Source organism: Oncorhynchus tshawytscha, linkage group LG16 (assembly GCF_018296145.1).
Source record: "Oncorhynchus tshawytscha isolate Ot180627B linkage group LG16, Otsh_v2.0, whole genome shotgun sequence".
Classification (NCBI taxonomy): domain Eukaryota; kingdom Metazoa; phylum Chordata; class Actinopteri; order Salmoniformes; family Salmonidae; genus Oncorhynchus; species Oncorhynchus tshawytscha.
Window position 1 is genome coordinate 60,969,366 of NC_056444.1, and position 27,058 is coordinate 60,996,423.

The window sequence follows — 27,058 nt, forward strand, 5'->3', positions numbered from 1 at the left end:
AATGTTCATCAACAAAAACAAATGCTTAGAGATCTCGGCAAAGATTCTTGTCATGAAAAAAAGGAGGAAGAAAATGTGTAGATTTCAACGTGGTGTTTTTTCTGGATGTTCTCCAGGAATAACGACCACAATGTAATTACTCTGGCTAAGTTACAGAGGTCGTGAAAGATCATTTGCACTCTGAGTTTAATTAGTAAACCCTTCAGAGGCCTGGATCTTAAAAAAAAAAAAAAAAAAAAAAAAAAAAAAAAAAACATTTAGGGGTAAATTGGTGAGAAACACTGATAAAAAGCAGTCTATACTGAACCCATGAAAAAATAATACATAGTTTACCACGGAAGAGACAGGCCCCGTAAAAACACACACAAAAAACATATAAAAATAGCCACACGCTAAAAGGTTTCTCAAACATTTTTGACACTGTGAGCCATAATCACTTCCTCTTCAATTTAGCCCAAATGCCCTGTTCACACATATTTTACGAACAATAAGTTAAACTTCAGAGAAAACCTAACAACCTAAGTGCCTCTGAAAACGTCTATATTCTCTATTACTGCTGTTTAAAAAAGTGAACGCGTAGCCCTGTGTGTGCTGAGCTCCCCTCATGTTCTGGTGCAGTGGAGAGACGGAAGGGGAGCCAGCCCCATCTGAGGAGGCCCTCCTTCCCAGTCAGGCCCTCTCTCTCTCAATCTCTCTCTCCCCCTGTTACCTGCTGCCTGGAGGCCCAGAGGTGGAGCTCCGACTGACAGCCTGTGCTACCTGATCACACCTCCCCCGAGCAGCTGCCCTGCTCTCTCCCAGGGCCCCGTCCTTCTCCAACAACACCACCAGGCAACTAATCCTCCAGCCCAACAGCATGCGGAGACTCTCTCCTGTCTTAGCCCAATTTTCCAGTCTGTACCGCACCTGCTAAAGTCTCAGCTCGGGCATGTATCCTCATCTTCTTTTTGCTCAGTTGTGACAGTGTGAGACTGTTTTATTGTCTTTTAGACATCTTTATTTACTATTTTTGAAACTATTGTAATGAGTAGTGGTTGTTTGTGTCCGAGCCCAAATAGTGTGTGAATGTGTGTGTGTGTGTGTGTGTGTGTGTGTGTGTGTGTGTGCTTGGGCTGTGTGAGTGTGTGTTTTGGAGTATGCATGCATGACAATGAGGTTGTTGTTTGTGAGCCCAAATTGTATGTGTGTGCCTGTGTGCATGTGTGTGCCTGTGTGTGTATCTGTGTCTGCTCTTGCATTCTGCAAAAAAACACCCTCTCTCTGAATGCTCTGGTGCGCTGAGTCATTTCTGCCTGAGCGATTTCTGTTTTTATATCAGTTTGTAGAGAGAGAGAGAGAGAGAGAGAGAGAGAGAGAGAGAGAGAGAGCAAGAGAAAAAAATGGGTTTTGTTCTTGCAATTTCTGAACTTAATTTCATTCCACCTCCATTTGCTCGGAACGAGCGCACGCACAGATAAGAGACCAATGATGAGGAAACATGTACAACACAAGCCCCGGGAGCCCCCTCCGAACGCCGTAAGAGACTTTTACAGGGCCCACTCTCCTCTCTGTCAGCGCATTTATCTACAAATGGATTGCAGGTATCTAGCTAACCATCGGCACAATAACAAGCGTGGAGCAGTGAACCACGGCTTCAGTATGCCCCTTCAAGCCTGGAACTAGCAGTTTGTGACTGCTACATTCTCATCCACCGTGGGCCAGTGATATTGGTTAGGTGACCTAAGTGTTCACTCTTTTAGCTCTTGCTGCAGTAGAGTGACTCCACACTAATGTTGGGGGGGTTGCGTCTTCCCCACAAACGCCGTGAAGATAGACAGACTCTAGCTACACCCCTTTTTGAGGAGTAAAGTGTTTATTCTTTTACAGAACTGTGCAGTAGCTAGCTCAACCCCCCCCCAGAAAAGAGGTATAAACGCAAAGAGCAAAAAAAAAATGGCCGACATACGCTAGAGCAGTATTTCCTAAAGTCAGTCTTGGGGACCCCAAGGCATGCATGTTTTGGTTTTTGCCCTAGCACTACACAGCTGATTCAAATAACCAAAATAACCAAAAAATGCACCCTTTGGGGTCCCCAGTTTGGGAAACACTGCACTAGAGCATTGCTACTATTACAACAAGCTGTGTAATAATGTGTTGAGCCATCTCACATTCCTTTACCATAGACAAAAATTATTCACATTTTAGACATGTAGCAGATGCTCTTAACCAGAGCAACTTAGAGTAAGTACATACATTGTTTTACACTTTTTTTCAAACTGGCCACCCGTGGGACTCGAACCCACAACCCTGGCGTTGCAAGCACCACGCTCTACCAACTGAGCCACATGGGACACTACAACATTATAAAAACACCCACCTGTGTCTTGGTGGTTGCCAGAAGGCTTGAGGGCAGCCGCTGCCAGCCTGGCCATCATTGGGGATATGAGGCCCTTGCTAGCAGAGATCTTCTCCATGATGGAAGAGGCTGAGGCGTAGGAGGTCGGCGTGGATGCCATGGCGCCATCGCTGCCAGCCGAGGAGCAGCCGCCCTGGGACAGTGAGTCGGTGGGCATGGAGTGGGCGCCAGACGACACGGCCGAGATCAGGCTGGCGGCCGAATGGGGCAGCTGCATGGGCAGCCGGGGCATGAGCGGGAAGAAGGGATTGTTGACGCTGGCGAGGGCACTGTTGGACAGCGCCAGTGCCACAGGCATGTTGCTGGGCAGCGCCTGGGATAGCAGGCTTGACATGCGTGCCGAGTGCGGCAGCGAGGAGGTGGGCTTGAGGCCGCTGTGGCCACCACCGGAGGACGACATCACCGTGGTGGGTGTGGCAAGCAAGTGGGCGCCGGGACCGTTGGACGACTGCTGGGTGGTGGGCGAGGCGCTCAGACTGGAGTTCTTACTGCTGATGGCCGAGAAGTCCATGAGGTCGTCGTTGCTCGACTCGTCTCCGGGTTCCTCCTTGGGCATCAGGAAGGAGCCGCCAGAGGAGAGGGCCATCACACCTGAGGAGCGGATGTGGCGGCGCTCGTGCTTGCGCTTGTGGGAGGTCATCTGGCTGGTGGAGGTGAAGGTGAAGCCGCAGCTTGAGCGGATGCAGTGGAAATGGTTGGTGGCCTTGCTGTAGACACAGCCCTCGTATTTGCACTCCTCATACTTGTAGAACTTCTTGAAGCCATCCTTGGCATATGCGTCATCCTTGATGTGGTAGCTCTTGTGCTTCTCAATGTCGCACTTGTTCTTGAAGGTGAAGGTGCACCCCGGGCGCCTGTGGAAGGAGGGAGGGAAGCAGGGAGAAAAGTTCAAAAGATGTCACCTAAGATGCTAAGTTACAAGGCCTTTTCTGTACAGTGGAAAAGTTTTGAGGCAGTCGTGGATTGAAGCCACATAATCAAAATACTTCATAATGGAGGAAGGTGACACAATAAACCTCCATTGAGATATCATCGCTTTCACAACTTACCAGAGGTGTTTTAAACAGTGCCAGCTAAGGACCCATTCCAAATGACTGTTTGGCAAAACCAAACATGTTTTCGATTTCAATCTCAATTCTTACAATCCAATTTTTTATGTGGAGCCTACCAGCTCATCGAACCCATAGTATGAAGCAGATTCAAACTGCAGTCTATGAAAAAAAGACATTGATTCCGATTTCTTTGGGCAATCATGGATGCACACATTAAACAAAGTGGCTGGTGTGAGTTAAACTCAAATAGTGTTGAGACCTGGTGAAAAGAGACACCTGTAAATACAATCTCTATCTCGATTACGGGGGGTACTCTGTTCTGATCTCCTGACCTGCAGTGGAAGTGGGTGGTCTTCTGCCCGTAGAATTGGCACTCCACCGTCCCACAATCCTCAGTGGCGCGGAACCTCTGAAAGCCATCGTTGATCAGCTGGGCGTTCTTCTTATGGAAGTTCTCGTGAGTCATGACATCGGAGGTGCTGGTGTATACCTTGTTGCAGCCCACCTGCAGACAGAGAGGGCAGTGTGGGATTGAAGCTTCTCATTAATAGGCAAATAAATCGACATATTAATGATTCATTCATCAACTTATTCTTTACTTAACCAGGTATGGTATTGAGAACATCATTTGTTACCATAAGGACCTAAAAGAGGTGTGGAGACAAACCTTCAACTTTATTGACATCAATGAATAAATCTCTGACACCAATCTTTAAGAGGCAACCTAGCATTGATTTACATTGTTTTTGTTCGTTCAAATAGCAGTGGTTTAGAACAGTGACTAAGTCAGACTTTTTCACAACGGGGCCATTAAGAGAACTGAGAAAGGCTCTGTTGAGAAATGAGCTCAGTGTGGTAAGAAAGAGTCTCTGGTGACCTAGAAACGGACGGAGGTATTTTTTTCAAGTTAGGCTACTTGTCTGTGTGACAAGTCGAGAGACCTTATCAAACATCATGTTAAGTAGAACAAGGCAAACCTGCTCTGTTTGAAACATTGTGACGTGACAAACTTAAGTAAGAGACAGTGGTATAACAACCAGGGTCGTGTGTGGTTAAAAAATACCTTCCATTTAAGGCTTTCTTTTAAGCTGATGCTATTCATATTCGGAGCGCTACAGTATGCAATCACCGCAACCTAACTGTAACTCACAGAGCAACTTGAGGGGAGGAGGGGGTAAGAGGTGGGCAGGTTGATTGTCACTTTCTTTAGTTTAAAATGTTCTGGTACTCAGGAGCCCTCGGGGCCCGGAGGAAAATACAGCTAATGTTTGAATTAAAAGCAGCAATTGTATATCATCCCTGGCACTTTTTAACCGGTGCAAAAGGGGCAACTTCTCCATATTGAGTCAAACAATGAAAAAAATGCCACTCTGTTTTTTCCCCACTAAATCAGAGGTGCCTGATGCCAACATCTGCAGGTTCTCAGGCCTGTTAAAACAAGGGCTGAAACGTCTTAATAACAATTACGCCGTTAGGGGGTTTAAGAAAGAATATATCTCTGGCCATCCAAGCCCTGGGCTGCTGGCCTGCCGGTGAGAAAGCACTCGGCACGATGACACCTTGAAAATAAGCAGATGTGGAAAAAAATTAAACAAATCCGGTGGGGGGAATAATCTTCAACTCGTCGCTTGGTACTAAAAGATGAAAAATTTTCAGTTAATATAAACAACTAACTGAATTTTTACCCATGCCAATTAAGGAGCGAGGAGAGAGTAGGGGAGGGAGAGAAGAGTGCTGCCGCCGCTGCTGCAATGACATGGGTTCATCCCTTTCATTTTTATTTTATTTACTTTATGACACCTTTTGTTAAACGCACAAAAACTGCTCTTAAATGGCAATTTGGGCTTAATGGAAAAAGTGGAAGAAGTGTAATTCCCTTTTATAGATACAGTTAAAGTGCAGAGCTCTCAAGACTCGGAGAGCTCATCGGTGTGCATCTTGTCATGCATGAGTGGCCTGGTTTTCCCTGGGCTTGGCATGGGGGCCATGTCTCTGCTCACAAATTTTTTCATGTTTTTGGTGGGAGGAGTTTATGCTATACTCTCCATGCCACCCCAAATTTTCCCCTAAATGGTATCACTCGAGAAATAAAATGACAATCATTTTCCTTATAGGCTTCTGGTAGATTTGGGTGAACTATCCCTTTAAAGGACAGACACACTGAATCTGTATAGCTAGCCAATTCTAGAAAATGACTCCAGTATGTACCGTATATCCGGTACTGTGGTGTGTGGCTCTGGAATGCAACATCAATGAATTATGCATGACTCTGCAAAATCCCATTTCACAAGAACCCTCAGATCTCCATAGGTGACAATGGTCATGGGTCTGTAATGTGTGTGGTGGAGTGCCGTGTGTGTGCGTGTGTGTGTGTGTTTGTGTGTGAAACAAGAGTGTGTATATGTGTAGCACATTGGGATGTGTGAAACTTACTCCTGAGCCTGAAGTGTCCCCACTTGCGCCAGCGAAAAGCTAGCTTTTCGCGTAATGCTGACTGGTAAGACGCTTCAGGAGGGCGGTCACATGTGCTAGCAAAGCAGAGGTCCTGGTTTCGAACCTCGTTGTGAGCCGAATCAGGAGGAAGTGGCATTGGCTAAGCAAGCAGTGTGACGTCCTTTATAGTTGATGCCGTGACCCAGATGTACAGTTGTGCTCAGCTCAATGCTGGGGTCACTGTTGAGTAAGTTTGAGGGGTGAATGTCGCACATTGGGATGTGTGGAACTTACTCCTCAGCCTGAAATGTCCCCACTAGCGCCAGCGAATAGCTAGCTTTTTGCGTCGTGCCGACTGGTAAGACTCTTCAGGAGGGCGGTCACGTGTTCTAGCAAAGCAGAAGTCCTGGGTTCCAGCCTCAGTGGAAGCCCAATCAGGAGGAAGTAGTACTGGCTAAGCAAGCAGCGTATCTTTCGAGTGTGCGTGTGTGTTTGGTGTGTGTGTATGAGTGTATGTGTGCATGTGTGTTTACCTGCATGCAGTGGTAGTGGGTGCTCTTCCCGTTGAGGTGGCAGCCATGGTAGTAGACGCTACAGTCGTCCAGTGGGCTGAAGCGCATGAAGCCATGCTGTAGGGAGTTGTCCCTCTTCTTGTGCATATTGTAGTGCCTGATCACGTCTTGCTTGCTGGTGAACCTCTGCCAAGGGACAAAACGCACGGCAACAGATTGGTGTTTATTTAAATAGTCACAAAATAAGGTCACTATTGCTCTGGAAACAGCTGCAAAGCGCAGGAGCCAACTTGCAAAGTAGGAGATGAGGCTGTGTGTGTTGTAATGGAGAGGGCCAGACTCTCTCAGGACTTTATTCATATTTACATACATGGCCTCTATATGTCCAGGGCTATGTATGTGGCACTGATAGGTAGCAACAAAGACATATTTAAGAAGTGGAAAGTCTTTGGCTCGTATCTCTATTATTTTCCATTTCCTCCGTTTTTGTTCAATTAAGATGGATCACTTGACATGCAAGATCACAGTTCCGACGTTCCTGGCTTTTGCAAAATTATGTTCCGTGCAGATGGTTTCTCAGACGTGCAACTGGAGGAAAAAAAATAGACTACAAAACAAACTAACAAACAAGCTAACCAAAAAAAAACGTTTCCCCTTTCAATTCCCTCACCGAGATATGATTCCATTTTTAATTAAAGCATTAACAGTGCAGTTTTTGCGCTGGCTTTGGCTGTAATAAGGAGGGAATATGCTACGATACCCTCCTCAAAATGAAAAAGCCTCCTACACTGAAGAGCGGAGAAGAAAAACAGAAAAGGGACTCTGGAGAGACCTAGAGCAACCAAATCTGCAGTAATTGGGCTTAAGCTGATGTTACAGGAACTGTAACTAGAGAAGCCTGAATCAATGACTCTGGAGCCACTTATATCCATATTTATGTACAGTAGAGAGATAGATCAGGGGGAAAATGTAATTCAATCATTCTAAAAACACATACAATTGCTTCTACAATGTATGGTAATTCCTGTTGTATCAAGCATTTGTATCACCAAGGCCCAAATGAATGGCAGTTGGTTGCCTGCCATTCCTTAGTTCTTGACCCATTTCCCACCCCTGAAGTTTTATCTTCTGCAACTCTGTAACTTACAGTAGTACTGTATCATTCTGGCTGAGGATTTGTCACCAATAACTGATCTATTGATTTTCCATAGAAACATTTTTCATTCTGGAAATGATTCTCTTTGGCAGTAAATGAGGACGAGATGAGAAGTTGAGCTGAGGATGTCCCACTGCATTTGATCCGCCATGGAAGCCAAAATAAGCCTGGTGATAGCTGACTAGGGTAGAAGAGCCTCTTTTCAGTTGGAGTCTGGGAGCTGGAAGACACTTGACATGCACCATGTATTTTAGGATTCCCACCACTGTAGAGGATGCACACACAGGCCCATGAAAGGAGAATGCCACTGAGCCTGGCAGCAGGATAATATTCCAGGAGTGTGTCATGTAACATTTCATGAATTATCACTACCAAAGGAGGTGCTTATCTTAGCTAGGCCGGTTTTTGCCGGATATGTACACCCAAATGTCTAGATTTTGAGCTCTGCACTTCAAGTCAATGACAGATGGGGACTTGACCTGATAACCCCAACGAAAATTCTAAAGGACGACTTGAAATAATTTCAAAGCCTTTTTTCTCTCCATTACATTCAGCCAAGTATCCATCCTGTCGAACGGTGAAAGCATGACATGTGACAAGTCTAGATGTTATGCTTTGTGATTGGAGCTACAGATGCCTTCATTCGGAAAAACGGACGGAAGGACGGAAAAACATACCGCTCAAGTTGCGTGAGGATCTGACGTCTTTGACAAATACACGTGTGTTTGTCTAACTCTTTTAGACCATATGCTAAGGAAAACACACAGGCCGGTAGTCTGATCTCCTTAACACTTTTTTTCCTCCCTCCCTGTGCCGTACATGACAACTCTTGGGACCGGGACAAGATTAATAACGTGAAAGGGGATTAAAAGCAGACCCAGAGCAACGGCAGATGTCTCCAGGAAAATTATTAAAAAAACACATCGAAAAGGAACCATATTTCAAGCATATTTACAATTAACCCAGGATAAAAGGCCAATTGTCAAAGACCAACTGTGCACGGAATCAGCTTAGGGAGAGAAAAAAAGCCTTTGCTCTCAATTGGACGAGTGCCAGCAGTCATAACCTGTTCGGTGGACACACGTCAACAACGTTTCATCTGTGCATGCCTTTGTTGGGCATGAGCAGAGATGAAGTGATGACATATTATTCATCTCTGTATATCCTAGAACCCTTAGTTTTCCCCGTCAAGAGGTCAGGAAGACACGGAAGAGGATTCAAACTCTGTGCTCATACACTTCCCCATATTTGTGAACGGGACACTGAGTTATAGAGACGTCTCTGAATCACCCAGCGACACCGTCTCTATGGGTTCTCGCTAGCTGAAGTTGAGACAGTAGGGGATGTAGAGTAGAGTACAGCACAGCGCAGTACATTTGGAGGCACTGAACCATGGCTGTTAAGAGTACAGCATTACCCCCGCTGCTGTTATCTCGTTTGTCATGGTGACACGAGGCAAGGCCTAGACTAGAGAGAGGGGAAGCCTGCAATTTGTGGGAGATGGGGAAACAAGGCAAACATGTGTCTGACTAGGCCACCTAAATAGGGGGTGTACAGTGTCCATTTTAGGTCAACATTACAAAACCTTGTATAAGTAATAGGGACTTTTGTCATTGGGAGTGGGGACATTTGTCATAGGGAGTGGGGACTTTTATCAGAGGGAGTAGGGACTTAAGTCATAGGAATGTCCTAAAACGTACACCTTAGAGTTGTTCACCAGGGTGTATGGTGAACATTGTAGGACATTCTCACAAAACGTGTCATAGCAAGGGACTTTTGTCATAGTACTGTAGGGGTGTCCTAAAATGTATAACGTATGGGGCATTCAAGCACACAGCTACTCACCTGGTAGTTGCACTCCGTGTCCATGCAGTGGTAATGCTCCCTGTATTGGTAGGCACAATGCACATGTCCACAGTGCTGGCTCCCCGAGAACCTGGAAGTCAAGTGACAAAAAAAAGGGTACAGAGTTACATCACGGGCCATGTGGACTTTACACTGAGTGATTTTGTCATGACTAATCAAGGTACAGGTGTAAAAGCTGTGGACACTCCAATGCTTCTTCATAGAAGACAGTCATAGAGCAGACGTTATCTTCACAAAAAAGGGGCTGAAAATTATGTTATTGTGGTATAAAATCATGCATGCTATTTTGCAATGATAGTATTGTCTGAATATAAATTCCCTCCCTAATTCTCTTGGGTGCATCCTTCCTTTTCTTCTGGCGATTAGTGAGCAAATGGACAAAAACATCACCTTCATGGAGGGAAACACCTGTTTCTATTCCCGAAACGTAACCTAACCCAAATTTCCCCCCTTTAACATTCAAGGTGTCTGTCACTACCAAAAGGAAATCCAATCACCTTACAGAGAACTACCTCCTAATCCTAACCATACCTCCAAAACAACTCATCTCGTCACGCAAATACGTCTGTTTTCCGCACACCGCCACAATTGACTCGCCTGTCACACCAATTTCGACTCAAATTAGCTCCGTTTATTTCAAAAGCAGCCGGTACACAGACACTTATTAAACTGTAAACCCCACGCATGATTCCCCTCATTTGCCTTTTAAACCTTGCCAAATCAATGTTGTGGAGTTCTCTCTCAGGTTAACGGCGCTTGCTTTAATCAAAGGAAGGTTAGGTTCTGCTGAGAGGCTTGAGTGGATCTACACGCTACTGCCGCCCCCTCCCGTCCCCTTCCTCCTCCTCTTGACTGTAAGAGTCTGACTCGGTAAAGACTTATCCAGGTAAAAGAGTGGGCACCATTTTCCTTGTGCGTTTACTGATGACTGTTAAAAAACCTCCAATTACGACTGAAAACACACAAATAAACATTTGCACTGCCGCTGCCAAGAGCACCATCTGCTCTCTCCCTCACTCGTTCTCTCTCTTTCTACCTCTCTTTCTCTCTCTCTCTCTCTCTGTTTTTTGTTATTGTTGCCTGTATGACTATCCTAGGGCTGCATTTACAGATCACTTTGCGGAGTTCATTAGGCTAATTGAACGGCAAATCCACTACCTTTTAAAAGTTGGTGGTGTGGTGGGGGGCTCAGGGTATGGTGGTGGTGGTGGTGGTGGTAGGGGCTTCGGGAAGGTTTGACGGCTTCTTTAGAAAAAAAAAAAAGAAATGGAGCTAACAGTAGAGTACATTACACACACACACACACACACACGGTCACACACACCAACCAACTCTCCCACCATCGGTGCTTTTCTCAGCCCTACTCCTCTATGGACTGTGCATGTACACACGTATTCGGACACACGCACACGCTCACGTACACACACGCACACACAGCCCCCCTGGGACTGTGGCCCACCCCTCTGCTCATTGCCCAGCTGTATCACTTTGCCTATGGACAATTCCCACTTGCCGCGTCAGGGGGCCTAATGGGCCGCTGCTATTCAGCTGCAGATTAAATATTAATATCACAACGATACAGAGATTGCGGCACATCTCCTGTTACAATAGAGTCAACGCAGATCAAAGTGCCGCGGCAATAGTGGGTGCATGAAAGCATTTAAAGAGGGAAAACTGCGACTAAACACTACCAGGGAAGCTCTTTAAAACATCAAACTGGTGCGCGGCAAGGAGATAAATAACTTTTCCCCCCTTGGTTGGTGAGGGGGAGGGGGGTGGAAGGTGGGAGTCAACAACATTTACAAAGCTGGGTTTTTAGCATAAATGTGCGCTCATTAGTTGTGGCTCCAGAGAGATGAACCTCCCCCTACCCCTACCCCCCTCCCCCCAGTCTACATTTGCCCTTTTTATGAGTCCTCCTCTTCTGTCTTTTTTCCTCCCTCCTCTTCCCTTTCTTTTTTTTGCTCTCTCTCCCCAACACGGAAATTGAAACTGTATCTGGGCTTATCTGCAGCCTCCCCGTGCATCAACTACCGAGATGTTTAGACAAATTTTATGCATTATGCAGCGCAAATATCAAAACAGTTCTTGGCAGTGCCAGCAGAAGCCTCATTAAAAATTCCTTAATTAAATCTGCAAAATGTAATCAGTCCAAGGAAGGTTTTTGTGTGTGTGTGTGTGTGTGTGTGTGTGTGTGTGTGTGTGTGTATGTGTGTGCATGATGAAAATGTGTGTGTCTGTCAGTGACAGTGCTTTTGATTTGTGCCCTTCATGTTACGGTTTGGAGAAGTAATCATTAACGCCAATGCCACTTTGGGCTTTTGAAACAGTGCTTTTCCTTTCTTTTTAAAGTGAAGAAATAAACAAGTGACAATCACCTTTCTAGTGTGGAGTTCAAAATGACTGGAGAATGGGACACTGTGTTGTCTATTGAAATATGAGATTACATTGCAATGTTTTGCCTCTGTGTTTTGTGAGTGATAAAGAGGATAATTCAGTGACCATGCAGCCATGTAACCAACAGTTTCACTCTATATTCGTTACATACACCGCCGCACAGTACGCTTGAACTACTCAAGACTGACATGCAAAGTGTTCCAGTATACTGTAGTAACTTTGTAAGAAATTCTCGACCTCAAACAGAGTAAGTACAACCATCTTGTCAGCACACCTCTCACCACCATAGAAACCATCTCATGCCTTGTTCCTCCTAACAGAATTCCACTTCCTTTCAGTCCATAAACTCGGCCTCTTACTATTTCCCTCACTTTGCAGCACAGAACTTGACCTCTACCACTATTTTACACATCTAGATTCATCACTGTGTAAAATACGCCATCAGTTAATAAAAAAGCTTTGTCTCAACGTCCGGGACAACATTTGCTTCACCGGAGAGGGAGGATTTGCATACCTGGCGATATATTTCTGGTACAGGTTGACGTCCTCTGTGACAGGTTTCTCAGGTGGTAAGCCGTTCCTAATACAAGCAAACACAAAAAGAGACAGGATTAATGGGGTATTGGGTGCACTGTTAATAAAAACTACTGCCACAATATTTACCTACAATCTGTTTCAAACTACCGCAATTAATATACATTTTCTGTGACGCGACAGCGGTTTTCACATGGGTTTGAATCAGGAAGGTATGAACACACTTTTGCATGGCTTTCCAACAATGAAAGGCAAAAGGCAGTGGAAAAGTGCTATTTTGGAGAGTGCTCATATGCAAATCTAGATAATGGGGATAGGCAAAATCTTTTCTAAAGGTCCCTAAGGACCCTGCCTCCAAAGGCTGTTGTCATGTCTCATCAGGAGTATGGACTGAGTTCAAACAGAAGGAGAAGACAGGGTTCGATGGAACAGAAGGCATTGGTTCAGCTAGCGACAAGTTGGGTAGAACCAATAGAACTAGACTGGGGGGAGGTGAATGAACTGAGTCCAATCATCAGAAACACATTAAGTTTAAACATTGCATGGTTCCTACTGAAATGTGACCTGCCTTGAGAGGGACCCACTTTTTTGCTAGCGCTAACCAGGGCTAGCTTCCCAAACCCCCTCGTTTGCTAGCACTAACATTGCGGAGGGCTCCGTATAGCTCCACATTGACATGATTGGATGATGGTAGGTGGGGGCGGTACGTCATGTATTAACACAAACTCACTTCCTGACAACTTCTTTCCCAATAGCTCTGCTCTGCTAAGCGCAAGAAATATGAAAGCCCTGAAGTCTGAGTTGGCTGCATCGCACTCAACGCTGTATGGTCACCTCAGACGTCGGATTGACCATGTAGTGTCTTTTAGTGTTCAGCCTAGGCCCTGTGACTCTCTGGTAAGTTAGTCACAGCTGCAAAGTCATTAAAGGGACAGTTGTTCCACCCCAGCCAAAGGAGGAAGTCAGTCACTTTGCGATGACTGTGCTAAATCAGTCTCCGAAGAGAGCGCCCAGCAGGTAAACACTTCATGGGCCTTCGCTACTCATCACATCGTGGATCTATTGGCACCATGCGCTATTTCACACTACATTCGCATCGGCTGTTGTGGAGGTGGCAATTACCTTTGCGTTAGGCTAACTGACTCGCAGTGGCAGTTAAGTGTATGTGAGACGCCCATTATCTCCCAGGTGTCCCACAGAGACAATTTAGGAGAATTGTACAATATTAAAACCTGGAATCATTTCAAAACACAAGCTAAATAAATCGGGGGGGATTCAGTTGACGGGTTATTTGATTTAATAATTCAGGGAGGTTTGCATAGGCAACTTTTGGTGCAATGACATAATTTTGTGAGAGACTTTCATTATTTCCTTGGACTATTTTTGTCATGAGCGACCAATTTTCACTACTGGGATCTCACAACTCATTCAAGAAAATGTATGACTTGAATAAACGCGTAATATATAGTATACGGTACACACATTAATATTGCTGTGTGAGAAAAGCTTAGCATGTTTCTCATGCAGATCTTCTGTACCTATGTGGTGTTGTTCAGCTAAAGTGTCATTCAAGTCATCTGAAGAGGTTCTTACTTGACAGAGGACACAGTGCCCGTGGTGATGGAGTCGGTCTTGGAGAAGCTGGACTTCATGTAGTCGGAGGTGTTGAAGCCCAAGTGGCCTGTCTGATCCATGATGAGTCCTGGGGGGCCCGTGGCCCCAGCGGAGGAGGCCGAGGTGGCAGCCACGGGTGTCCCCGGGTTCCCAGGTGTGGCAGGCAGAACGCTGGGCATCAACGAGGACTCGGGCCTCCCCGGCATCAGCTTCTGGATGTTCTTGATATCATACTTGGACGGGCGGCCCACCTTCCCCGTTTTATAGGCGATGGCGCCCCCCATGTCAGTGTTCCCGTCGCCGGGCTTGAAGAGGTGCAGGTACCGAACATTCTCCAGGTCGTACTTGGATGGCTTCTTGTAAGCATTGCCATTCTGCTGGCTCCGCAGGCTTTCACCCATCTTCAGCTTCTGGATGAAGAAGTCATACTTAGAGGCTCGGGAGGCCATGTTCTGGAGGTGGGAGGTGGGGTTGGTTGGTGGGGGATTGTGCCCAAGGTTGTGCCCCTGCCCTTGCCCCTGCTTGTGGTCCAGGCTGGAGTGATAAATCTGGCCCTCAGCCCCGGAATGGCACCCCCCAGAGGCGGCCATCTGGGCCTGGAGCAGGGCATTCTTCTCCTGGGCCAGCTTGGAGTTGAGGTCGTCTTGTTTGGGGTTGGTGTGGATGGGCCAGGGCAGGGTCTCGCCAGCCTTCAGCTTGCGGATGTACTCCTCATACTTGGAAAAGCGGGCTCGCCGCGTGGCCTCCTCGCTGCTCAGGGAGGATGGGTCGGAGCCTGAGGTAGCAGCTTTGAGCTTCTCGAAGCTGATCTTCTTGGCCAGCTCGTCCCTCACCTGCTGGTCGTCGTAGCCGAACATGCCCAGGAACTCGTTCATTGTGTTGGCTGCGTAGTCTCGCAGAGTGGACGCCTCTCCTGCACAGAACAGGGAGGAGCAGAGAGAACAGAGCCCTTAGGTAAGATATGTGATACACCGTTTTTGTATGACCTCTATGTTCTATTGACCGTCAATAGATTCTTCTATCCAAAAATCATAAAACCAAGAAAGGGGAAGCAAAAGCACTGTACAAAGCTGAAAAGGGCTGATTCTTTGTCAGTCATTTTATGCCGAACGTAATGGGAAATGAACCAAAACATTCCATGGGACTTCCCCAGTCAGTCTTCTGACTTGGAAATTACCTGTCCTACTATCCTCACCTAACACTTTAGATATACACCAATTGTACAAAACTTCCTCAAATCGAGTTTGCCCCTCAGAACAGCCTATATTTGTAAGGGAATGGACTACAAAGTGTCGAAAGCAATCCCCATGTTGACTCCACAGTTCTGTCAAGTTGGCTGGATGTCCTTTGGGTGGTGGACCATTCTTGATACACATGGGAACAAGCAGCGTTGCGGTTCTTGATACACACAAACGGGTGCGCCTGGCACCTACTACCATACCCTGTTCAAAGGCCCTTGAATCTTTTGTCTTGTCCATTCACCCCCTGAATGACACGCATACACAATCCATGTCTCATGGCTTAAAAATCCTTCTTTAACCTGTCTCCTCCCCTTCATCTACATTGATTGAAGTGGATTTAACAAGTGACATCAATAAGGGATCATAGCTTTCACCTGGATTTACTTGTCAGTCGATGTCATGGAAAGAGAAGATACCATTTAATCTCTTGTATATTGTTGAATGCTTGAGAATTTGAAATAGGTTACAAGGTTTCATTTTTCTCAGTGATAGCCCTTACTAATGGGCCTTCTGATTATGACAACATTCCAGAAACGTGTTCCCTTTAGTAAAAAACATGATTTCAAGTCCATCGCGTCTCTATCTACGGAAGCCACATATGTGCTTTTACATATTTGTGAACTGAAACGCCACTTTTTTATTTTAAGAGTCCATTAAATTGAACAACCTCCCCAAGGACATGGGGACATGTAGTAAATGTATAGTTTAATTGCATTATGTGGAGATTAATTCTGGCTCATTAACTTTCATCCAGGTTAGCGCAAGAGGTCAGCAAGTTGGGGGAAAGGGAGGAAAAAAATGTGCTTGAAAAAAAGAGGGGGAAGAAAGAGCACTGCATAGCTATCCCTTATTAAGACACGCCACTAGCAGTAGAGTGTGTGTGTGTGTGTGTGTGTGTGTGTATGAGAAAGAGATTGAGAGAGTGTATGTATATGTGTATGCGTGCGTCTGAGAAAGGGAGAGCATGACACACAGAGAGAGAGAGAGAGAGAGAGATGATACAGAGAGAGAGAGAGAGAGAGAGAGAGATGATACAGAGAGAGAGAGAGAGAGAGAGAGAGAGAGAGAGAGAGATGATACAGAGAGAGAGAGAGAGAGAGAGAGAGATGATACAGAGAGGAGGAAACCCTTGGGCATTCAGCTTTTCCTTTCTTAACAGTAGTGTTTACTGATCCAGATCTATTCCAAAAATCTTGCCTGGTGTCAGTTTGGATGTCAGATAAGATATCATGAACACAGCCACTACGCTCCAGATGACAACTTCACTTAGGTGTCATGTAAAACTTTTGGCATTCTTGGTTCCATTCTGGCCACGGGCCCAGGACCCCGCTCCTCCAGACCTTTTCTTAATTTATTTGATTGCTTTTTTCATCGCTAACGCACACACACAAGGCGGGGCCAGCGGTAATACCAGCCGCCGTCCTGGTAATTAATACAAAAAGATTTCAGCTCTCGTCTCGGATTTCTGTGTTATTGCTAAATCGGTCGCCTCTCCCCCACATGCCTTTTCACATCTCCTTCACGGAGTGTAAAATAATCCCCAAATTTCCATCAGCGTCACCGGGGTTACTGCTCTCTGTGGCACATTGGTATGAAAGGGGATCTGGCGGATCGAAAGGGCATGAAAAATGTAAGAGAAATGGATCAGGTATTTCTATTTGAGAGGAAATTCCTGCCTGTTTTGTCACATATCATCTGATCAATCCAGCATGTTTGTACATTTGTGTTTGACGACTGAGTGAGCTAGATAAGATAACATAGATAAGATAGTACTTTATTAATGGGCATTAGATTTATCTGAGTTTATCAAGCAGGCCGTTGACTTTCACCTACTTCTCAATTCAGGAGGACCACCATACAAAAAAATATCATATCTGTAATTCTGTTGGCTCAGTTGGTAGATCCAAGATCCTGGTTGGTTTCCTGCTGGGATCACCAATATGAAAACTACTGTAAGTCGCTTTCGACAAAAGTGTCTGCTAAATACACGATCATATCATTATCTACTTACACAGACATGTACCAAATTTGTTGTCCTAAGATACACCTTGACATTAGTGTGTGGTTTAGTCATGGGAGCGTTTACTGTACTCTACATCCATGGGCTTCTACTGTAGCAGGGTCATTACGTCTAGCATGGTTAGCCAGGCCGCCTCAGGTCATATCATATAGCTCTAATGATAGGACCGTCTTCACATCTTCGAAGCAAGGGAGAAGACATTCCACTGGTTCCAGGAATAGTAGTATATGAGTCAAAAAGTTTCAATGACAAAATGTTCAGCTGGGGACCGCTTTTAACCCCAAGTAAAAGGACAGCTTTGACCCCCAAGTGGTGAGTCTGCTAAACAGCTAATTATAATATGGTTGCACTGCACTGTATCTTAAATAGTTGATGTCTTGTATGTGTATTTATTGATGTTCATTTCTTGTTGTAAATGCATCTTTTTAATTTACTACTATTATTGTGAGGTAAGCAATATTCTGGGTAGGCATTTCATTGCATGTCCATGGCCGCCTGAGAGCCGTTCCATCAATCAGAGCTTTTAAAATGGGGCTTAAAACACATTTCTTCAGATTGTCTTTCTCATAGTCCTAATACGTAAAAGTGTTTTTAGCACATAGCCTACTATTGCTATTCCCAGCCTTGATTCTAAAAGTGATCTTTTAAAATCAATTATTATGATGACAAAAACACAACCTTACACTTGCACAATCCTAACTTTTTTTTTTTTTTTGGGGGGCAATCCTTTTTTCAGACTTCATGTACTTTAAAAAACCCTCTAATTCAAAAAATGATGATTGTCATGAATGATCTATACTATTAATTTGTTATTTTAGTATTATTATTAAGGTAGTACTTTTTTATCATTGTTATGCAGTGGTTGTAGTATATTATACCGAACAAAAATATAAACGCAACATGTAACAATTTCAAAGATTTTACGGAGTTACAGTTCAAATAAGGAAATCAGGCAATTGAAATACATTCATTAGGCCCTAATCTATGGATTTGACATGACTGGGAATACAGATATGCATCTGTTGGTCACAGATACCTTTAAAAAAAAGTAGGGGTGTGAAGCAATAAACCAGTCAGTATCTGGTGTAACCACCATTTGCCTCATGCAGCATGACACATCTCCTTCATATGGAGTTGATCAGGCTGTTGATTGTGGCCTGTGGAATGTTGTCACACTCCTCTTCAATGGCTGTGCGAAGTTGCTGTATATTGGCAGGAACTGGAACACGCTGTCATATATGTTGATCCAGAGCATCCCAAACAGGCTCAGTGGGTGACATGTCTGGTGAGTATGCAGGCCATGGAAGAACTGGGACATTGTCAGCGTCCAAGATTTGTGTATAGATCCTTGCGACATGGGGCTGTGCATTATCATGCTGAAACATGAGGTTATGGCGGCAGATGAATGGCACAACAATGGCCCTCAGGATCTCGCCACGGTAACTCTGTGCATTCAAATTGCCATCGATAAAATGCAATTGTGTTCGTTGTCCGTAGCTTATGCCTGCCCATACCAGTAACCCACCGCCATCTTGTCTCATCGCTGCAACTCCCCAAAGGGCTCGGGAGAGGCGGAGGTCGAGTCATACACCCGAAGTCAGCCTGCAGGCGCCCGTCCCGCCACAAGGAGTCACTAGAGAGTGATGAGTCAAGTAAAGCACCCCCGGCCAAACCCTCCCCTCACCCAGACGACACTGGGCCAATTGTGCTCCACACTATGGGATGTGTGGGCAGGGCGGTTGTGACAAAGCCTGGGATCGAACCCGGGTCTATAGTGACGCCTCAAGCACTGCATGATCATGCTGATTAATCAGCTTCTTGATACGCCACATGTCAGGTGGATGGATTATTTTGGCAAAGGAGAAATTCTCACTAACAGGGATGTAAAAAAATAAAATGTGCAAGAAATTGTGGGAGAAATAAAAATTTTGTGTGTATGGAACATTTCTGGGATGTTTAATTTCGTCTCACGAAACATGGGACCAACACATGACATGTTGCGTTTATATTTCTGTTCAGTGTATAAAACGGGTTGTTTGGATCCTGGGTGCGGATTGGTTGATAACAAGGAGTTATAGCACTACAATCCAAAGGTAATGCCTGTTAACAGTTCCATTTGATTTATCCACTGTCCCATAGCGTATCCACTGTCCCATAGCCCAGCCAGTCAATTTATAAATTTAATTTCCCTTGGAAAAAAGCGTAAAGACAATATTTTTCCATGCTACTAGCCTAGCATTTGGTTTGGTACTGCGGGGAGCCTATCTGACTTGTGCAACATGTTGCATATCAATGTGACTAGACTGTCAGCTTCTCTGTGCCAGATGAATTTATTTATCAGGATCATTATAATGGATATATCCAAAGAAATGGTAATATGGAAACAAAGGTAAAACAAATGAAAATTCACATAGTTTGCTGTCATTTCAGCTGCTTAGCTATCCTCCATAACTATATTATTGACATGACAATAAGCAGTTTTTTTGCCTATTTATACATTATTTATCAAATCATTATTTGCTGTAGTTCTTGCTGCCTTATTTATACATAATGTATTCAATCATTATTTATTGAAGTTCTTGACTCTTGTCATCATTGAACTTCCGCTAGCTAGCTATACGCTATACGTGATTTGTTTAGCATAGCAACGTGGAATGAATAGAATTAACGACTGGGTCAAAACATCCCAAAAATAATTAGCCAGCCTGTTTCGTTAGCTACTTCAGAACCTCAGAGCTTTTAAATCAAATGAATCATTACTCATTAAAATAAAGTTAGTTGTTTAGCTTTCTGTAACTTTGTAGCAAGTACGGTCTGCATGTGTAGGCACATATTGCGTCATGATTTCAAGGTGTCCCGATATATTTTCCAACTATCACGTTATCTGGTTTTAATGTCCATTCTAGAATGCCCTTCTAGCCAAACAGAAACAAATACTCAACAATGCTGTGGTATAACACACGATAATCCCTGAGTTCTCATGCCTTATTGCTTAAGTAGTTAGCAGATAGCAGTAGTGGTAGTAATAGTTGCAGTGTTAGCAGTAGTAGGTTTATAATGTAAGTTATTGTTGTTGTTTTTTAATAGAAGTTATTCTTAAAATTAGCCGAGTCACATTATTCCGCTCTCAGACCACGTGACGGACTATCAATGGCAGGCCAATAATTGGACTTGAACTGAAAGGATTACGCCTGGAACCGACAGCAGATAACCTTTGTGAAACACCATGTAAATGAGTTTTATTCTCCAGCCTTATCTCGCACCCTCTTAATGATGTCATGCGAATGCCTGTGAGGGAGACCGGGGCTTACAGGTTAAGGTGAGATTGGCCCTTGCTGCTACTGTGCTTTCTGTCTTTTTTCCCCCCTCCCTCTCTTCTTTCCTCTCCCCCTCTCTCACTGTGGTGTCATTGGAGAGTATTAAAAGAAGTGGGTGTAATCTCTGCACTTCATGCCTGGCAAATTGCAACACATGACACAGACCCAGGGCCTTGTCTGTGTTTGAGGCAATATAGGACCACATTTCCCTCCTCCCCTGATGTGACAACAAATGGGCATTATATCTCCTTTTTGCTGACCAAACGCAGATATCAGCGTGCCACCATGTCTTCTGAGGGTCACAGATAGAGTACGGTGAGGTGCTGGAGATGATAAGGCTTCAGCTTGCTGTTGAGACTATATATGGCCTATAATCTCACTTTAAATGCACCTAGGGTTTTAGAGCAGGACATTTCCAATGCTAATCGTTCAGTCAATCATTGTCTTTCGAAATCACCTGAAATCTAGAGTTCTATGTGTTGAGCTGATGTCTCCTTACATGGAATGAGGATGATGGTATTGGCACCTCTGGCCTGAGGAAAAATCGCTTTAATGAGCTTTAATGTGAGAACTTAGACAATGTTGACTGGAATAAATAAAAAAAATTTGATTTTACTGAGCTCTCGTCTGGGTGAAGTGACAGTGCATTGTAGGTTTGTTGAATTGAGCATTTTGTTTAAGTGGAATCAAATGTCTGGGATGACTGAGAAACTAATGAGTTGCAGAACGATTCCTCAAATTCTTGCAAGTTAACATGCTTGCTATTTTGAAATAAATAAATAGAAAATAAATAGAATAGAATGTTTTGAAAATGACCCATAACCTTTGACACAGAACATAGCAGTGCAATTGGAAGTCATGGTCAGTTGTGTTTGATTCGATGAGCATCTTTGTCATTGCCTTCATCATTTTTATTCAGTTGTTTTCACTGAATAGCTTATGAGAGGCCTAATAATGCAACATCTAAATGATCTAGGAAAAGTATTCTGGGGTTTTGCACTGATAGGAAATCCACACGGTGCCTCGATGTGAGGAGTTAAATGTTTTGAAGGTCGCAGTTTCTCTCATTGATCTTGCAATGTTTGTTAATTACATTGTCACTGATGTTGTGAGAGATAATTAAGCCACTATGTTTATATGCATAATTATGCGCGCTCTGCATCAGCCTTTGAAAGACAGCGGCGAGAGGGGGGGAAAATGTTTTAATTGTGAGCGCCACAGAAACATGGCAATATAGATGCCCTAGTTACAATCAACAAAGAGCAATGCAAAAAAAACAAAGACAAGAGTTGCTACTAATGCAGGATGCTCTCTCCACAGTCTTCAAACAGTTTGCCTTTGTTGTGAGATGTAAAGTAGCAGGGACCCAACGGAGGAAAGGTGTAAGCCTGTTTCACAACACAAACACACATTTACAGACAGTTTTTTTTTTTACAGGCACCAAATAAACACAAAATGACTAATTAAAACCACAAAGCCCCTGCATTTGCCGGAAAAAAAGATATTTTTCTGAGAAGCCCTTGGCCCCACTTCTCTGACAGGCCACAGCCACTGCTGCTCCACCGGTGTAAACAAAAAAGGAAAGAATAATAATACGAAAAAAAAAAACCTTCTGCAGCATATGTACATGACACTGAAACACGAGATGAAAGACCAAAAAATGTCTGTGAAAAGTGAGGTGAGCAAGCAGAAAACAGACCTAAACAAAACCTGTTTTGTACCACACGACAACAACACGACTCCAACTGTGTCTTGTTCTGTCACTTATTTTGTGGTTATCTGTGAAACTAATCTTTTCTCTGTCTCTGTCTTTTTTTTCTCTCTTTTTTTTACTGCTCTGTGTTTTGAATTCTACTGTAGCTATATAGCCCAGTCTCTCAGATAGCAATGTGCCTCCTCCTGGTTTCCAAGTTCAAGTCTGTAAACGGTGCATTCTCTGGAGATTGTTTGTGCAGTTAACACGTTGCTGTTGCCACATCAAGACCACACCGTTAAGGTATATGCCACCTAATCTATTTGATTGTCCCTCAGTGCTACCAGAGGAACATCATGTAAAAAGAGACAGATCATTTAATAGGCTGTTGCTGTAAGCCACTAATGCACAGCAAATCAATTGATGAATAAATTAATTAACGCAAATACACTTACAGAATATCTGCTTTCATCAAATGTTAAGTTCATGAACAATAATGTACCCTCAACTGTGATTCAATGGAGATGGCAAGAAATAGGTTCTTATTCTATTTCAGACTTTATTTGACAACCGATTATCTGGATTCAAGTGCTAAGAGCTAATCGTTCCTCAGCAACGATGGAGACCTATACTCCTCCAATGTAGACTAGGCTACCACTGTATGTAATAGTGGGCTTGGGCAGTGACTAGGTTTAGTGAGCTTAGGGAAAAATCTAAAACTCAAAATGTAATTCTGGGTGTAATATGAAGCTTATCCTTGGACTGACAAACTCTTTTGGCCTACACAGAGTGAGCAGGCAGTGTAAGCCTACTCCAAATACCGGATGAATTTGTTGTTTCACTTACTGTAACCACACACACACACACACACACACACACACACACACACACACACACACACAGGTTCCTGTTTTCCCAATAGCCTGTTAGTCAGTTCCATCTGTCTGTGGAGTAATACCGTCACTGGCTATTCATGGGATGCACCTCTGTCCCGCGGTCGCGTCGTTGCCATTGTTATCAACGCTCTACAGACGCCGCATATTGATGCCCGACTGATGACTAATGCCCAGTCCTTCTGAAAGGGATCTAATTTACACTATACTGGCTTGAAAATATGATTACATTGCTAAAGTACACAAGTAATTAGTAGGAAGCAACTTTTCCATCATTATGATGTCGTCAAGTTAGCAATGTTGTCGTTAGCTAGCAAAGTTTGTCAAAAATAGCTCGCAATGTTAACGATAGCTAGTTAAAAATCGGTGCTGTTCCTTCAATATTATCTAGCTAGCTTAAGTTATACTGCATCTATAGTCAATCTGGCAACATCACAATGATGACAAAAGGTTTTCCTACTTATTATTTGCCTCATTTTGAAAGCACTTTTGATGAAATATTCATCAGCGCTATTTGACAATGCATTGGGCAGAACACTCAGTTAGGCATCAGTTCTTGTTCAAAACAACAATTTTGCAACCCATGAAATCTCATTGTAACCTTACAGTCTCTCTTTCCAGGGACAGGTTCAGGACAGGTCCTGGATGTGGCTATGTCCCCCACCTAATATATCTTGGCTACTTAACACTTTAGTGAAAGGAATGGAAGGTTTGAAGGGCAGTTAAAGTGAGAACAGAATTCATCGAGAGGAGTGACGAGAAAAGAACAGAACAACGAGAAAAGAAAGAGAGCCTTGTACCTGGAGAGGAGAAAGATGTTTGGCGACTCGGGGGCTCACTTATCAACGGCATGTAGGCGTCCTTTTGAGGCCCGTCTTCCGAGTCCTTGTCGTCGTGGTAACTGCCGTCCCGAGAGTCGAACATGGGTTCGGGCTCATCAGGCGCGTTGTCCTCCTCGTCACTACAGCCCTTGGGCTGTACCATGTACACACCCTCGGGGGGTCCGTCCTCGCCATTGTTGGGTTTGACTCCCTGCTGTTGCTGCTGGTCCTCCCCACAGTCCAGGGCAGAGGGTGGTGGTTCATCCCCATACTCCCCGTTGACCCACTTCTCAATGGCCTTGCGCCGTTTCTGGTCCTCATCGAGGCTCTGGCCGAGACTCAGGCCCTCGGGGAAGTTGGTCTCGAATCGCTCGCCGCTGTCGTCATAATGGGAGCTCCCGCGCTCGCTGTTCTCCGCCACGCTGTGGTCTCCCTCAGCATGCTGGGAGCTGCCGTCGTACACCACCTGACGGCTCAGCTTGGCACAGATTGCGTTGAGTTTTAGGCCACCTTTCCTTTTGCCGGCCATGTTGGATTTTCCTGAGGTCTTTTCAGTGCATAAAGTCCTTTCAGCTGTTGGAGAAAAAGAAAAGAGAGAAAGGAAAATTGTTGAATGTCAATTCACATGTTTAAGAACCACCATATGTTATTATCAAACGTTCTACCATGGAATTATATTTGTGTTATTCAAATGTCATCATCATTTCCCTCAATGAACACGTTTATCAGATGAGAGCTGTAGGCCAGCTCTCTTCATCAACAAAGGGCCATCGATCAAGTGTCATTCACGTGATTATTTGAGCTTCACCATGGAAAAAACAGTCTAACAGCTTCTATAAATAGCCCCAAAGCAGTGCCTTTAAAAAATAATAATAACAGCAATCACAAGACTGCAGGGACAAAGAGATAGATACATACATACAGGGGGCATATGTTAGCCAAACCACTGACAGTCAGTTTAGTCAGAGTTTTAACGTATTAGCCGCTGCAGAAAAAAGAAGGAAAAAACTCTCTGAGAGCTGAATAGGAAAACCACATCCAGATCAGTATCGGACCCCCTAAGGTACTACAAGCAGCCAATACACAAGCTACATAATCCTTCACATGACAGCTCTGTAGAGACCCTCCTGAAATGTTATCTTCCAATCTTCCCCTTTACCTAAAGAGGCTGTGGTTCTGCCAATGAGTGGGGGGCTGCTTAGTTTGAACCCTGACAGGCAAGGGGTAGAAACAGAGTCCATGCTTTACTTCCAGCCCTCCTAGTAGTTTTAGCAGAAGTAAGCTAGCTAGCCAGCAAACTCTAAACTCCTCTTTTGCTCTTCTCTTCTCAAATTTTAAATGAGCCGAATACAACAGGTGTGAAATACTTACTTATACAAGCCCTTAACCAACAATGCAGATTTTTTTTTTTTAAGTAAGAAAATATTTTCCAAAAAAATCTAAAACATTAAATTAACTAAAGTTTTAAAAAAAAGTTACAATAAAATAACAATAATGAGGCTATATACAGGGGGTACCGGTACCAAGTCAATGTGCGGGGGTACAGGTTAGTCTAGGTAATTGAGGTATGTACATGTAGGTAGGGGTAAAGTGACTATGCATAGATAATAAACAGCTATTAGCAGCAGTGTAAAATAGTGGGTCAATGCAAATAGTCCGGGTAGCCATTTGATTAACTGTTATGCAGTCTTATGGCTTGGGGGTAAAAGCTGTTAAGGAACCTTCAGACTTGATGCTCCGGTACCGCTTGCCGTATGGTAGCAGAGAGAGCATTCTATGACTTGGGTAGCTGGAGTCTTTTACACATTTTAGGGCCTTTCTCTGACACCGCCTGGTATAGTGGTCCTCTCCTCTGCTCTCAGTAGGCTGCACTGCTGCTGCCTGTTGCTTTGTGTTGTTGGCCGTTATCAAACAATATTACTGGTAAGGCGGTAGGTGCACTGGCCATGAAAACAACAAATATACATTTACATGCATTTGTTGCCGATTAGATGTATAGTTGACATTTTTTTTCATTCTGCAGGTGAATTCATAGCCAACATGACAACAAGTATGTTGAAAATACTCTCGTCCACTCAAATATACAGTGCATTCGGAAAGTATTCAGACCCCTTGACTTTTTCCACATTTTGTTACGTTACAGCCTTATTCTAAAATTGATTAAATTTATGTTTTTCCTCATCAATCTACACACAATACCCCATAATGACAAAGCAAAAACAAGTTTTTAGAATTGTTTTTACGTAAGTATTCAAACCCTTTGCTCTGAGACTCGAAATACAGCTCAGGTGCATCAAGTTTCCAATAATCACACTTGACATGTTTCTACAACTTGATTGGAGTCCACCTGTGCTGAATTCAATTGATTGGACATGATTTGGAAAGACACACTCCTGTCTATATAAGGTCCCACAGTTGACAGTGCATGTCAGAGCAAAAACCAAGCCATGAGGTCGAAGCAATTGTCCGTTGAGCTCAGAGACAGGATTGTGTCGAGGCACAGATCTGGGGAAGGGTACCAAAACATGTCTGCAGCTTTGAAGGTCTCCAAGAACACAGTGGCAGAAGTTTGGAACCACCAAGACTCTTCCTAGAGCTGACAGCCTGGCCAAACTGAGCAATCAGGGCAGAAGGGCCTTGGTCAGGGAGGTGACCAATAACCCCATGGTCACTCTGACAGAGCTCCAGAGTTCCTCTGTGGAGATGGGAGAACCTTCCAGAAGGACAACATTCCCTGCAGCACTCTACCAATCAGGCCTTTATGGTAGAGTGGCCAGAAGGAAGCCATTCCTCAGTAAAGGGCACATGACAGCCCGCTTGGAGTTTGCCAAAAGGCACCTAAAGGACTCAGACCATGAAAAACAACATCTCTGAAGAGACCTGAAAATAGCTGTGCAGGGACGCTTCCCATCATATCTAACAGAGCTTGAGAGGATCTGCAGAGAATAGGAGACACTCCCCAAATACAGATGCGCCAAGCTTGTAGCGTCATACCCAAGAAGACGTGATGCTGTAATCACTGCCAAAGGTGCTTCAACAAAGTAAAGGGTCTGAATACTTATGGAAATGTTATATTTCAGTTTATTTTTAATACATTTGCAAAGAATTCTATAA

The 27,058-nt window shown here is 44.2% G+C and overlaps 1 protein-coding gene across 11 annotated transcripts in view; it reads right to left on the bottom strand.

Annotated features, from left to right (window-relative positions):
* The window catches only part of casz1 (castor zinc finger 1), a 251,651-nt gene that overhangs the window by 15,752 nt on the left and 208,841 nt on the right, over positions 1–27,058 (bottom strand). For 7 of the 11 annotated variants that reach the window (XM_042299437.1, XM_042299436.1, XM_024399751.2 and 4 more), the window contains 8 exons: positions 23,924–24,517; positions 13,939–14,872; positions 12,326–12,391; positions 10,573–10,659; positions 9,394–9,484; positions 6,414–6,578; positions 3,780–3,952; positions 2,357–3,249 (listed from right to left, as the gene is read on the bottom strand). In XM_042299437.1, coding sequence (XP_042155371.1) covers positions 2,357–3,249; positions 3,780–3,952; positions 6,414–6,578; positions 9,394–9,484; positions 10,573–10,659; positions 12,326–12,391; positions 13,939–14,872; positions 23,924–24,473 — 2,959 coding nt within the window. In that variant the 5' untranslated portion in view covers positions 24,474–24,517. The remainder of the gene's footprint in view (positions 1–2,356; positions 3,250–3,779; positions 3,953–6,413; positions 6,579–9,393; positions 9,485–10,572; positions 10,660–12,325; positions 12,392–13,938; positions 14,873–23,923; positions 24,518–27,058) is intronic. The other 4 variants (XM_024399752.2, XM_024399754.2, XM_042299439.1 and 1 more) reach the window with 3 other exon arrangements.